Source organism: Ornithodoros turicata, chromosome 5, assembly GCF_037126465.1.
Source record: "Ornithodoros turicata isolate Travis chromosome 5, ASM3712646v1, whole genome shotgun sequence".
Classification (NCBI taxonomy): Eukaryota; Metazoa; Arthropoda; class Arachnida; order Ixodida; family Argasidae; genus Ornithodoros; species Ornithodoros turicata.
In genome coordinates, this window is record NC_088205.1 from 11,521,797 (window position 1) to 11,536,728 (window position 14,932).

At 46.5% G+C, this 14,932-nt stretch overlaps 1 protein-coding gene across 1 annotated transcript; it reads left to right on the forward strand.

The window, feature by feature from the left end:
• Positions 1-1,845: 1,845 nt before the first annotated feature.
• LOC135394020 (chymotrypsinogen B2-like) lies at positions 1,846-14,685 on the forward strand. Its single transcript, XM_064624443.1, has 6 exons — positions 1,846-1,960; positions 2,911-3,100; positions 8,080-8,167; positions 10,458-10,632; positions 11,777-11,925; positions 14,439-14,685. The coding sequence occupies exons 1-6, from the start codon at positions 1,909-1,911 to the stop codon at positions 14,616-14,618; spliced, it is 834 nt and encodes a 277-aa protein (XP_064480513.1). The 5' UTR covers positions 1,846-1,908; the 3' UTR covers positions 14,619-14,685.
• Positions 14,686-14,932: the final 247 nt, after the last annotated feature.

Genomic DNA, 14,932 nt, shown 5'->3' on the forward strand with positions numbered 1-14,932 from the left:
AGACGTGTTTAAGGCGGGACATAGTTACTGCGGAGTTACTGTTTCTCTTAGTCATCAATTTTGTGAAAATAGAGCGTTGGCCTTCGGAAGTGAAAACTCATTAGATTTTTTGTTCCACTCTCTAAAGGAATATTAGGTTAAACTTTGACACGACATAGCATGTCCAGGACAGAACCATTTGCGAGGATATGTGCTATAACAGGAGTCGGTTAGTGGTTTGGACGTGAAAAGTAAGAACTGGTTACGGGCTAGTTTAGTACAACGTGCCGCACACTGTAGTAACCACTTGAGAAAAGAAACACTGCACACAGTGCACTGCACAGTGCACACACAGAGCGCTCTGTGTGTGCACTTGTTTCTGCTTCTTCGTGTCCCGTCTCTGCGCTGTTTTCTATGTATTCATAATTCACATTGCTCCTGACTCCTGACATATTTCACAATCACGTTCGCAAAGCTTGGTGAGAGGGGTAGGGATTGGCAGAGGAGTTTGTCGACAACATACTCTAAATTCGCAAAAACGCGTGGTGTAACCATAAAGGCCAGCCTCGTGCTGACAGCCGTCGCTCGGCAAGCCCACGACACTGAGCAACCAACTCTTTCCCCTTGCGCACTTTATGTGCCAGCTGAAAATTCGCCAGTTCACTGCCAACCGCACACAGCTCTTTCAGCAAGAAGCTATACGAACCAATGCCTTCCTTAAATCCATTGACCCTTTTTAATGACATATGCTGTGCCTGGTCGTATCCCGCGCATCGAGGAATCGTTGCTGCATCGGCTGCGCCTGAATGTGCCACGAACTTCGCTCCTCCTATTTAAGATGAGTCAGCATCCATAGCCTCTTTGCCCCACGTGCCACGTAGAAGTTGATGGGGCACGCATCCTCCTTGCCTGCCAGTGGTACGAAGATCACCGGTCGAGTCTCCGTTGCCGCCTTGCTCATCAGGCTACCGCTTTCCCTCGTGGTGCTACTTGGCCCTAATCAGCACGCCGAAGTCACGTATGCGCTGACACGATTCCTTCGGGAATCTAAACTCCTGGGCATTCTCTTATACGTCCCATGCGCGACGATTAGTGAAGGAGCTGTTTACTCTGTATTTTTTTTTTTTTTCATAATTTTCTGTGTCTCAGCTGATTGTATCCTATTTTGTTTGCTTGATAGCTTTTGGGAATAGCAAGCCCATACCGTGGCTAACCTTTTCCTTTTCTCTCTTTTTTGTTTTGTTACATTGCATTAAACTTGTCCCCCCCCCCCCCCCCCCCAGCCTCAATGGAGCGAATTTTCTGGAACGAAGTTCGCGCGGCAGACTGCCACACGCGTTCCGCCGCCAGTTGTTCGCCGGTACCAGCTCCATGGAGCGGAAAGCAATAAGCCGGGGTCAGAAAGTCTTGCTCTGATATCACTGCTGCCAGAGTACAAAGTGAAAGCTTAGTGAAATCAGTTGCTGGGAAAAATTGTTGAGTATTTGAATAAGACAGTTCCAGTATGAACGCTGTTCGTGTCTTTGTCTTCTGGACGTTCCATCATGTCTAGGGTTAATATTTTAGAACGGAGAACATCGTGAAGTTCCAGTTCACTAAAGGGCGTTCCATATTTCATGCCTGGGTGCAGTGATCATTCGGTTTGAATCGTTTTTAGTGAGGTACGTGGACTGTAGCGGTGTTGAACCCACACCGTATGTGTAAACGGATGTGGATACTTATATCATTACGCGGTCTTTCTGCACCGCGTTAGACTTTGACACACGCAACACCTGCGCAAGTATACCTTGGACCGATGATCCCGCTGACACGGAGTTTGGTCTTGTGGTCAATGTACGCCGATATCACCGTTCCATGTAAAAGTAAAGGTATATAATTTACACGCAAGATAACATAATCATTCTTGTTCTCCTCCGTTACGCCGCGAAGATGAAAGTAGCCATCCTGTTTGTGGTAACTATTTACTGCGTCCTTGCTACAAGTATGTATATCCTTGACTACGGCCTACTTGGTTATAATTTTTCTTTGGAGTTTTCTATTGTATTGTTTTTAATTGGTTTGAATGGGTGACCTTCATTGAATCCTCCTGGTCATTCCTCCCTTCTATTTTACTGCTAGAGTACCATGTACGAGCAGTACATGTCCTATATTGTATTTAAGCTTTGGTACTGTGGTGTAAGAGCAACCTGTTATAACTGTTACAAAACGGAAACATACTGATCACAGAACATACCAGGTGCGACGTCAGTGTAACTACGGTCTGCGGTCAGACGGAGAAAAATAACATGTGGGTGGCTCTTACTACCGAATAATTCCACCCTCTCTCTTTGCCTCCCTCTTCTCTTGCTTTTTTTTTATATTCATCTGTTCGATGTTTCCTGTTGTTTCTACTGACCCACTGATAACGACACATCCTGAAACTCAGATCAAACCGAACTTCGCTCATTTTGTTTTATTAATAAATTCATTCATCGAATACTTATTGAGCTCCCCCCCCCTCCCCCCGACCCTACCTTGAAGGTGCACCATTTATAAATTCTATAGTTGTATGTGTAATTCGCACGTTATGTTTTCTTATTTCGTGTTTCGTGATTAGTAATAAGACACCTAGCAACATATGTCGGGACTCATAGCAAGCGGTTTCACGATTAAGTATATAATTCCTATTGGGTGTACGGTACCGCCCTCAAGCGCTGCAACGCACAGTGTCACATATCATAAGTTACTGTTGCTGTAGCTAATGCATTTCCTAAAACTCGATGCAAAATACTGAGTCAGTTTAGCAAGTAACAGCACACTTGCTAAGCCCCAATACGTTCGGCACGCTAGTTCTGTCCATCGTGCTCCCTTTTAGTTACAACTCATTTACGCTGGCAAAATGCCCTTTGCTATTCCAAATGTCACACTACAGTGCACACTATTTCGTTGCAGAATGTGGTCACCGCAGGAACAGCAATGGCGGTCCACGTATCATTGGTGGAACGGACGCTTTGCCTCACGAGTTTCCTTGGCAAGTGTCTCTATGGGCCAAGAATTCCACACTTCATTTGGACACACACTATTGTGGGGCGTCTGTAGTAAATGAGAACTGGATCCTCACAGCTGCACATTGCTGCGCGGAGTACGTATTGAAACCTCAGCCTTATAGAACAAGTGTGAATGGATCGCTGTAGGGATATGCGAAGAAAAATTGTGGAGATGGTGGTTTCACAGCTGTGTATGTTTTCTTTTTCTTTTTTTCAACATCAACATCATCCACGACTGTAAATCCCCCAGCTACACGACGCGTAAAGCTGAAGGATCAGCGAGCTCTTGAGATTGTAGACGAAATGTGGAAAACATTCAAATGGCGAATCACTAATATGAAACGAATGGTGACGAAAGGGTGAAGTTACTGTCGCGCGAGTGCGCCTTATGTAATACTCGTTTCTGTAGTGGTATGCAATTGCACATGAATATTTTAGTTTTGCGTGGATATGTGGATATATATAGGACAAAGAGGTTAATATATCAGACGGCTACGAAGTTGAATAAAAGTGAAATAATAAGACGTGGACTAGAGACTACAGGAACGTTAACAAAACCTAATTTATTTAACCGGTAATTTAACACATAGATTAAAAAAAGAATAGTCGACGTTTCGACAGTGCCACTGCCGAAACGTCGACCATTCTTTTTTTAATCTGTGTTAAATTACCCATTAAATAAATTAGTTTTTGTTAACGTTCCTGTAATCTGTAAAATGTCCCAAGTAGGACGAAACAGCTGTACTCGGCTGGGATTACACGATCAAATTGTAAACATATGCTCGACGTGCAGCCACAGAGCATTAGCCATTTTTCCTTTGTATATAGACTTGCTGGCTTGTACTGCGGCCTCCACAGGTGGCGCTGTCACCGTGGAACATTGACGTCTCGCCGAGACGCATGCACTGTCAGCGCCGGCCCAAGATCGTGTTACTTCCCTACGCCGGGCTGACGAAACAGAAAACGAAACGCCGGGCTCCTTTGCGAAAATCAAGCAGGCGGGGCTCAAGCGTAATTTCCAGTATTCTTGTCTTTTTTTTTTTTTTTTTCGAAAGTGCAGGAATCGACACTGAAGATTTTTGTATAGGTTTAATTGATACAAGCTTTCGCGTGGCGGACTATGCTTCCTCAGGTACAAAGTGGAGTGGACACACATAAGGCGAGCGGCAAACAGCTTTGGAGCACCACCGGCGCCACGTTGCGACAGGAGGGCGCATATATTCCCTGTCTCGTGCGCTATACCCTGCTTCGCTGTTGGGACGCGTTATTCTGCTGTGCTTGGGCATATCCTCTGCGAGGAGCGGACAATCGCTCACCGGACAAAGAAGAAGACAATTTAATCACCGACATTTGCTCACCAGGTTCTCTTTATCAATGAGACCACCCTGGCAGTTTCAAAACTTTTTCTTTGCTTCCACCGTGTGAAATAGTGAATGATAATAAGAGTTGTATTTTTTTTAGACCACAGCTTTAGTTTTCGAACCTCACAGAAACGAAAATGAATGCATCGTCCGACAGCTGCTGAAAAGCAGCTTCTGTCTTCCCTTGGTGGAGTTAATGACCTGCATAACGCAAGGTACGAAAGACGTCGGTCGTCTTGGTCATTTGTAGCCTTGGTCACAAGTCCGGAGGTGCTGAAAGTCAAATTTTTAGTCGGCATTTCCGTGGTTTTCAGCGTACTGATTTTACAAGAAAATATTATATAAGTGGGGAAACGGTCCAGTGCTCGTTACCTGTACAAATACCAGAATGAGGAACACCACATCTCATGCACAAAGCTGCACCGCTCCATGAGATATGAAGTACAAAACGACCCTTCCGAGGTTAACCTACCTAGGGAATTTACAATATTTGCAGGGTTAGGTTATGGAGCTATCCGCCGACTGAATACACGGATAACCTTCCCAGCATCTCACGATATAGTATGTGGTAAGGCATACAAAAAAAAAAACGAATTTCTCGACCCCATATTTTCATGAAGCGACCACAGAGCTAATATGCACGCCCTCTGCATTTCGCCAAATCAGGGTTAAAAAGTGTGGCTGGATTAGCTTACTTGTATCGAAGCCCGATATTACGCTCACAGCATTTCGTAAAAGCAGCATTGATACGCATTATTTTTATACGCTTTGCACTTGTCTGGAAGATTTTTAACATAAATGAGCGACCAATACATGCTCTCGATTGTTACACTCAAGCTCCCCCCAGTACCGACATTACCAACAACCACATGAGTCCTACCATGCCTCTATGCTTGTGCACATATATGAATTATTTTGCTATTAAGGAGCTTCAATTATGCGCGTGGTTTGAAAACATGGCGCAGAAATTTGATGTTCCCTATCAGACATCCCCGCAGCCACAACGAAGTATGTTCCCCTCCGACAAACATTCTTCTATTATCCTGAGCCACCAAACACGACACATACCTTGCGAGAACGACAGGCACGTAAAAATTTGACAACTGTCCGCCTTGAGCTTTCGGACGGTTAGCAAATGTACTGGATCTACACAACCTACATTTCACATACAGGGAAAGAGCGCACGCGTTTCCCGCGAGGGGGGCTGAACTACAATATTCTGTGGCGCCCCCAGCGAATTGCGGCTCGCCTTATAGGCACATACACACGACTAAACAGAATGTTGTTCTTTCTATTTCTGTTCTATTCTGCTGTACGAAGAAGAAGAGAGGAGATATGGTACCACATGTTTGTGTACTACGAATTGCTGGGCAGGCTGATAAGTGCTGACCTCTAGCAGTTTAAGAAGGGTAAGGGATGTTATTGTGAACCAATAGACCTCTACCCGAGAAACGTCATCATGATGTTGGTAGACAGACTGAAACCGAAACAAATCGGAAGGGGAGGGCCGGGTTCCACGAATGGACATTTGTTCGATGCCTCCTATTGAAAGAAAAGTAGGACCGAAGGTCACCTCCAGGGATCATTGTAATCCCCTCAAGACATTGGCTTTTGGGCGCGACCTTGTTCGCCTCTAGCTAAGAGCGTAGTTCAACTCTACCAACTTGGTGGCGCCGTCGAACACGATGACGTCATTTATTTACAAACAGGGAGAGGTCCATTTAGAAAGGCGCGCCAACCTGGTTTCGCGGAAAGAGGGGTCCATGAGTGTCCATTCTAGGCCAACTCGTTTCCCACGCTCGTGGACGCCGCTTTTGCGCGAAGAGCCATACAACGCCGCCTGCAGCTCGCTTTCAATAATATCCATACGTACCTCACGCACCTTGGGATGGACCTTTCACCCAAAAAGTGTGTCGAGCTCCCTTTCACGCGCAAAGCTATGGCCAATTTCCCTCTTTGGCTTGGTACAAAGAAGCTTGAGTCGGCGCGCTTCCACCGCTTCCTTGGCGTGGTAATCGACTCGGACTTGCGCTGGGCTCGGCACATTAAACACCTTGCACACAAAGTGCAGCGATGGCTCCCCGCAATTCAACATCTTTCTGGCTCAGGATGGGGCTGTGATCAGCGTTCCCTGCTCGCGGTTCACGCGGCATTGGTGAGCGTGACTGTGCTTTACAGCCTTTCTATTCTGCACAAGATATCAACAACTTCATTAAATACACTTCGGTCCCTGTTTGCTCGAAGCCTTCGTCGATGCCTCGGAGTTCCAAGAATGGCTGAAACACGGGAAGTACTGGCTGAAGTTGGTGAGCTCCCGATTGAGGTTCTCCGTGAACGTGAAACGACTCGGCACTTCCTCCGTTTGCGTGCTCACATTCCGCGCCACCCGCTCCTCAGGAAAATTCGATACCTGAAAGCGACTTCTATCGAGTAGCGCAGAGGACACGCCAGACTCTCACTGGCTTCATAACTAAGAACACTATACCGCCGGAAGCCCCCTTGTCTCTACCGGTACCACCCACTTTTGTACGCCTTTCTAACCTTCTGGAAAGAAGAGATCAGGTCCCCCCTCAAGTCCTCCGAGCCCATTTTCATGCTCTGGTAGACGAGAAGTTTTCTATGTTTACAGCAGCATATACCGATGGCGCATCCCGAAGCAACAAGTCCGCCTCAGCATTCGTCATACCATCCGAAGGCGTGGTGCACGGAAGGCGCCTTTCACATCCAACCTCCTCCACAGCTGCGGAACTCTATGCCATCCTTTCCTTTCTACAACAGATCGCTGATTTTACACCGCGGGAATGGGCAGTCTTCACAGACTCCAAATCTGCACTTCAAGCAATTGAAAGTTCCGGCATACGAGGCCCATCCGCACCCCTAGTCACAGATGTGTTAATGGCATACCACACTATCTACGCCGCAGGCCACAGGCTAGTTCTCCAGGGGGTTCCAGCCCACTGTGGTGTCGTGAGGAACGAGCAGGCCGACAGCGCAGCAGAAGCACCACTCTCGTATCGGAAACGGACCAGTATTGTTCTGCTGAGAGTAGACCGCCGTTCAATTCTCCGACGATTAGTGACACCCCTAGCTTCCCACCAATGGACAACCGACATTCTCCCCCCCCCCCCTCTATGTTGAGGAGAGTTGATCCAACGCTCGCTTTCCGCATGCCACGAAACACCTCTCGTCAAGATGCTGCATTAGTCCACCGAATGCGACTCGATGTGGCCTTTACAGCTCAGTGGCGTTACAGCTTGAGACAAGTTGACTCTCCCACCTGCTGCCACTGTGGTGTGCTTGAGGATCTGGAGCATATTGTTCTTCACTGCTCCCACTACCAACCTTCCCGAACCACACTCTCCGAGTCTCTTCGTCAGCTGGACTCCCGCCCCTTCTCCCTATCGAAATTGCTTGGTCCCTGGCCTAATCCAGCCCAGCAACGTTCTGCGCTCAAAGCTCTTGTGACATTTCTGGACACCATCGGACTTCGATCGTTATTGTGACGGGGCTCGTTATTTTATTCCCCGCATCCCCACCAGCAATGGGGTAGAGTATCGCCTGTGGTGATGAACTTCCCCACTCTCCAAAGCCAAAATAAAGTTGTTTTTGCGCGAAACCAGGTTGGCGCGCCTTTCATACTTGGTTCACAATAACACCTGGGCGGTTTCATATTTGCCTCTCACACTTTCTCCTCATCATATTTTTATCTATAGCTACCCAGCTTTTGAATTCCGGGCACTGTTTGGGAAGCACAACTTGCGACAGTCCGAAGAGACACAGCAACGGAGGTACATTGAGAAGGTAATGTTGTCAGCTGCTCAAACAACCAACATATAAGCCATAAGCGCATGGCAATTCTTCGACTGGTAATTGGAGTAGATTTACACGTAAGGCAATTCTTGCACTGTGCAGTAGCAAACAGCTGGTTCTGAGGGGAAAAAGAAAAAAAAACAATTCGCCGTCTTCTGTTTAAACGTATTTAGTTGTGCTCGAATTATAGTAGTGACTGGTAGTAGACATTTGACAACATGGCATGCGAAGTGCCATGCCTACCGCCCCCAATAACCCCATAAGCTTCTGAGTCCTACACAGTGCCTCGGTCAGCGAGCTTTAGTAAATCGAAAAGAGTTCACGGTGCTGGTGGTGATGACAGAACAACTTTCCGAATGTTCAGGATAACGGTTCTGAAAATATGAAATTTAGTAGAGATTTAGCGGCAAATGCGAGAGAAATGCGTTAGCATTAAGCGCCTTTTCCGCTCCATCCTTGACTTCCGGGTATCCACTTCCGATCGGAATCCGACATCTGGTTGTCCACTTCCGTTCTAAACCCGACATTCGGTTGTTCACTTCCTATCTATACGTAACTTCCGGTATCCGCTTTCGGTCCAGCTCTACTTCCGGTCCTCCACTCCCGGTCTAACCTGACTTCCCTTTGTCCACATCCGCTCTATACATGACTTCATACACTTTCAATCACCCTGTAATTACCGAAGGCAACCGCAGGTCACATCAGGTAATCTTGAATTTCATTGAATTCCCTTTCATTAAGTTTACTTATTTTAATCACTCTCACTTCCCCTTTAATTCACGTTAACTACCTCTATCTACATTTAATTACCTCAGATAATATGCGGTTAACTTCGGTAATCTAATTTCATGTAATCTCTCAATTACATATAGCTTACAGTCATTACCTTTAAAGTCAACTTTCTTGCTTTAATTGTCTTTAATTACCTTGAATTACTCTTACACCTTACTCTTAATTACCTTCGGCTACTTCAATTTCAAATTATTTATCTCCATTTATATTTACCCGCTTTTATCCCCTTTACTGTGTGTAATGTGCACTTATAGCTTTGCCCCAGTGAGGCTTCACCATCTCACACACGGACATACACACATACATACGACTTTTTCCATTTTGACACTCCTAATGCTATCGCATTAATAAGCCAATAACAGTGTTCTTTTCAAGCGAGTGACTTCACGTTGTTGAGTTTTTATTAGATAACTTCCGGTATCGTATATCGTTTTCATAGAGCATGGAATATACAACAACACAGATTAATGGATGATGATGTGGGATGTTTCCCTGCGTTGAATGCAGGGAAACCCCATTCCCATGCCCTACCCCATTCCAAAAAGGTTCACATGAAAGGATGACGAGGGAAGGAAATCCCTACAGTTGGTGAAGGAGGCCGGTGGCCACCAGAAAGGAACGAAAAGCGCCAAGTGCACGGCATTGATGTCCAGGGTTACTCCATGGGCCGAGAACTTTGCAGATGTTGAATGTCCTCTGATCCAGCATTTCAAGTTGGCATTTAAAGGCCCGTCGCTCGCGCACGTACTGGCTGCAGTCTTCTAGAATGTGTCGGATTGTTGCCGGGAAACCACAAGTTGTACACACGCGCCGTGTTGATGTGGCCCAGCCTATACCGGAATGCATGGGTGAATGCGACGCTAAGTCGTAAACGACGCACGAGATACGTAAAGAGGCGAGGGAACCCGGCTGGCATTTCAAATAAAAGCGTTGGATCAACGGCATACAGAAGCGACCACCGGGTGATGTCATGACACCATTCCTGATGGGCCCAAGGAAGGGCCTATCCCCATGGAATATGGAGCATACAGAGATAGTATAATTGTATACTTTAATGGAAACTTTTCCTAGTTCATTGACACATCCTTCCAGTGTCTTCCTTATTTGCATATGTGACTATATTTTCAAACTATTTCTTACACAGTATTATTGCGTTGTCAACATTACCAACCTCCCCGAGTCATACTCACCGGGTCTCTTAATTAGCTGTACTCTCGCCCGCCCCGCCCCTCCCCCTCTCTCAACATTGCTTTGTCCCTAACCAAACCCAGCCCACTCTGAAAGCTATTTTGGCCTTTTTGGACAGCATAGGACTTCGATCCTTATGTGAAGGAGCTCATTATTTCATTCCCCACATCACCACCAGCAATTGGGTACAATATCGCCCCCTGGCGGTGAAACTCCCCATTCATAATCTCAAAACAAAGTTATTGTTGCATTATTGCATGCTTGTTTAATACACTAGTGTCTTTTTTTATCTTTTCTCCAGGTTATTATGCATGACAAATTTGTACTAACCAGAGCGCAGTACGATTATTGTCTGATTCGATTATCAGAACCGGTGAACTTCACGGAGTACATCGGGCCCGTGTGTCTACCAGAACCCGAGGAAGACTACACCGGCGCCATGTGCACAACGAGCGGTTGGGGTCGTACGGCGAACGGTATGGGACTTTGGATTTCGTCTATGACGCATTTTACGAAAAATTCCTCACCTTCGAAGGAAAGATGTCGCTGCACTGGCACCAACCCAAAAGGAAAGGACGGGGGCGACGTCTTTCGTGAAATCGCAGCTTAGGCTTTCTCTCTCCTCCTAGCTCTCAAGAAACGCGACGACGCCGAAGAGGACTCGGATTGGTCTCCTCATCCGATCTCCCACGATGATTGGCCAGATCGTTTGACGAGGAGATCAATGAGAGCTCGCTCCGCATTGCCGAAGAGGGGGGGGGGGGGAAGGCCAAACTTGCGGTTTCTTATTTCGCTCATAAATCAGACTTCACGCAAAAGTCTGACGCAACTTTGCTATTTGGTGCTGCGGGCGTTCCCCAAAAATAGAAATGAAAATAGCAAGCACTATCACCACCACCACCAGAAATGAAAATATAAGTTATGAAAATATATGGAAATTTGAAGATATGCAATCATGAAATATATCAAATCATGATATTGCAATATTAAATCTATGAGATAAATATGAAATAAATATGAAAATAAACTGCCATAATTTGTCTAAACTTGGCGTATTAATGAGCTTACGTCGCCTAATATTGGCCTTAGCGGTTCCTGCCTGGGAGCTTTCCTATACGGTGTACACCCGGACACGGCCTTTCGTTACTGCTGTAACGTTTAGAGACTTAAGTTCTGCGGGACAACGAAGAGAGCGAATTGCTTAACACACATATATTCCGCAGGGCATTCATATTCCGCATAGAACAGATTCACTCACTTACATGCATCATGACTATTTATTCATTTATTGTTACCGAGTAGTCTGACAATTAGACTCGTGACTCAACCGATCGCGTGCTTATTTTAACCAATGCAAGACGCGGCGTCACTTTTCAACACTTTCTCTTTTACGAATGCGTGTTGCCGAAAGTGCCGACGAACAGGAAAGCCTCCCGACTGTTCACGTGCCTTCGCTTCATTGCATGAACTGCATTATCGCGTGCTATAGCTCTACGTGTAAGTACCGTGAAAGCGGTGTAATTTGAAATAAGTTTAATCAGTACAAAGCGTGCAACTATTGACGAAACATCAAAACTGCATATTTCCCCCAACGAACACTTTCTTCTCTCATTCTTTCAGGTAGAACCCACACTGACATTCTGCAGAAAGTAGACCTACCCATTTGGACTAACGACGAATGCGCGCTGGCTTACGCAGGATATCTGTTCAATATTACTGATGACATGATCTGTGCTGGCTATAAAGAAGGAGGGAAGGGCACATGTTTCGTAAGTCGTAGCATTTATCATGAGAGTTTCAGCAGCGCATTACAGAAAAGCCATGGTACCATCCAGAGGTTAGTACGTTGAAAGATTTCGACGGCGGCAGCTTGTACAAAGTATCTTCGTACAGTGAGTGGGCGCAAAGCAGGTCTGATTGCACATAACTGGAGTTTAATGGCCATCACATCACATCACCATGATAAGGTGCGCGCCTGCGGCGCCAAAAAAAAGAAAAGCCGTACAATAAGTAACTGGCCCGACAACAGGCGCGGGATAGTTCTCTTTGGTCTCCGCTGAGCACGTGTCTGCGGTTGAGTGCTGCCATCTCTCGCGGGGAAAGCAGAACCCCACACAATACGTCCTGGGCACAGGGGTGACACAAACTCGCCGTTGTTGTAACTACGCTCAATCGGGTGCTTTTGGCAAAACTACCATCTTGTCCTGGTCGCACTTCACAGAAAACGTCATTTTGAGGTCATGTGACTTTATTTACATGTCGTTTTGCCGTTTACCGACATATTTCCGTGGTCATAACGCCAAGAGATGGACGTATCTTGCCAGCGAAAACTATGCGGTGCTTCTTCCGCAACATGATAGCCCATTTCTCTTTAGTTTAAGTACATCGCATCGGCTCAGTGAGTTTTAATGCGCGGTTGTCATCGCATCTTTGGAAGTCGTCAACAGTACGAGGCCTTATGTGCAAAGCTGCGCGTTTTACTGCGAGATTATCGGATAAAAATAATTTGCGTGATCCAAAGACATCCAAAACGTTGCGCAGAAACAACAACCGCATTGCTTACAAACGGTTTGGCCGCCGATCATCGCTGCAATCTTTAAGGTCACGTGTGCCCTGACGTTCGCTGTGACGTGCGACCAGGACCTGTCCAGGATGCATTGCGTTCGCAAGCACGCTTTCGTCTACGGAGCAATACACTGGATGCCACCCTTGTGGTCCTGTGTTGATAAACTGGTAGACACTGCTTACAGCTTGGAGCCTAAGCTAGCATGGCTCATTCAATGGATAGTAGAAAGCAACACTGTAGGGTAAACGGCTCTCGTCATTGAAGTATATCATACCCTATTTCAACCTCTATTTCTAAATCAAGCCACTTCGTCATCTTGCTCAATTCAGCCTCACGCAGTGCTCCCCTAACCTACTCAGTGAAAACTTTCCTTTGTGCGTGTTGGTACATATCAACTTCCTTGGTAGCGCTGAAATGTACGGAAGATCACACGACAAAGACCACATACCCAGGCACTAGATTAACCTATCCGTACCTTACGATGTGGCAGCAGTGCACGCAGCGCTAAACAACAGAGAAAGAGAGAGAGAGAGAGAAGGATGTAGCTGGGCTGTTTAAACAGGGTTACGCTCGATTACGGGGTCTCCCGCTCCATTTCTTTCAGCAGAGGTATATGCAACTGGCCATCGCCCTTCACGTAATACATCTTCGACAAGCGCAGAACTTTATGCCACACTTCTCGCTATGCGGGAAATTAGTGAAAACCCTGCTCGCTCCTCGGATCCTGTAGCCCGGTTTCAAGTTTTTTTTTTTTTTTTCAAGTTGATTGAGTGCAAAAGTATACATCATTTCACTGGGAGGCCCCTGTGCTTATTGAATTTCTGCAAGCCTCGAAGGAGGCTTGAACACAGGGTCACTCTATCGCATTCCAGTGGATCGCGGATGATGCGGGCATCATTGGAAACGAGGACGCATATCGAACGGCATTAAGCGCACATCAGCACATGCGACGTGTACCCTTATTATAGCCTCAGGAGGACCGCTGATACCTCGTTTCATCATTCACCGTCCCCAGGTTGCAGTCTCCATGACAACACGACATCACCCTCTCCCTGCTTTTCGCCGTAGGTCTCACTTCTACTTTATCTCTTTGCCGCCGAATGCCGCGCTGTGTTTCTGCTATCTCCCATTGCATGAGACCTAATGTGGCGTTTGCACCGGCTTTCAAACGACGACTCGGATTCGCGCGGTGACCTGCGTCATATCCTCCTGACCCGACAGCAGTACAAGTGAGAGAGCGCCATCATGGAAAATGATCTGCGATGAGTCGATCATGAACATACGCTCCGTACAACAGGTGCAGGGCCTCCGCATTGCTGCAGGAGTTCCTCTCCTGCTCTGGTGTAATGGACGAACCCTAACACGGCACTGTTTCGTAGTCATCCCTCTCTCATCCCCTTCACTAAAGCAATGCGGCATTGTACCGTCTTAGCGGCGGTGATAGTCTTCCGGTCTCTCGTCCATCCTCTAAGGCCCCTTTGAATGTGTGTATTTCCTTCTTTTTTATTTTTTTAAAGGAATAGCATGTCGGCCTACGCCTGACTAACCTTCCCTCCCTTTCTTTTTTCAATAAACATACCCCCCATCACATCATTATCTTCCCATGCGTGTGCGTGAGTATGCGCGCACTGTCATTAACATATTCCTTTGTTTATGGTTAATCAGCTCCATTGTCCCCCGTTTCCCCTTTATAAAATGTTATCGTTATTCCTCCAGGGTGACTCTGGAGGTCCATTGGTCTGCGAAAGAGAAGACGGAAGTTGGGTTCAAGTTGGAATAACCTCGTGGGGAGGTAGAGGAAATAAATGCGCTTTGCCCAATGAACCATCTGTATTGGCGCGCGTCAGTTATGTTCTGGATTGGATTCAGTCTACCATTGGTGAAAACAGCCTGTGAAGAAAGACAGCAGTCAGCAACTTGCCAACTGCTCTATGACGTCATTAAAAACAAATTCCGAAACAGGTGTAGCGCTTCGTTTATTTTACTTTGTCGTTTCTCACATTTCAGTCGGTATATGGTTTATGCTTGCACTGGACCGATCAAACTTGTTAGACCAGTAAGACGTGTTTAAGACGGGACAGAGTTATTGCGGAGATACTGTTGCCATTACTTCCATTATCCTCTCCAACGGAGATAGACGCTTCTGCTTGTCTGCGTTGGTGTCACCCTTGGCCCACCAGCAATGGCGCCATGACGTCGCTCAATGGTCC

What these genes read in the sequence shown, in the direction of transcription:
- LOC135394020 (XM_064624443.1), top strand. Translation starts at nt 1,909, where the DNA reads ATGAAAGTAGCCATCCTGTTTGTGGTAACTATTTACTGCGTCCTTGCT. An exon ending in TTACTGCGTCCTTGCTACAA is followed by an intron (nt 1,961 to 2,910) that starts GTATGTATATCC and finishes ATTTCGTTGCAG; the next exon opens with AATGTGGTCACCGCAGGAAC. An exon ending in GCTGCACATTGCTGCGCGGA is followed by an intron (nt 3,101 to 8,079) that starts GTACGTATTGAA and finishes TTTTATCTATAG; the next exon opens with CTACCCAGCTTTTGAATTCC.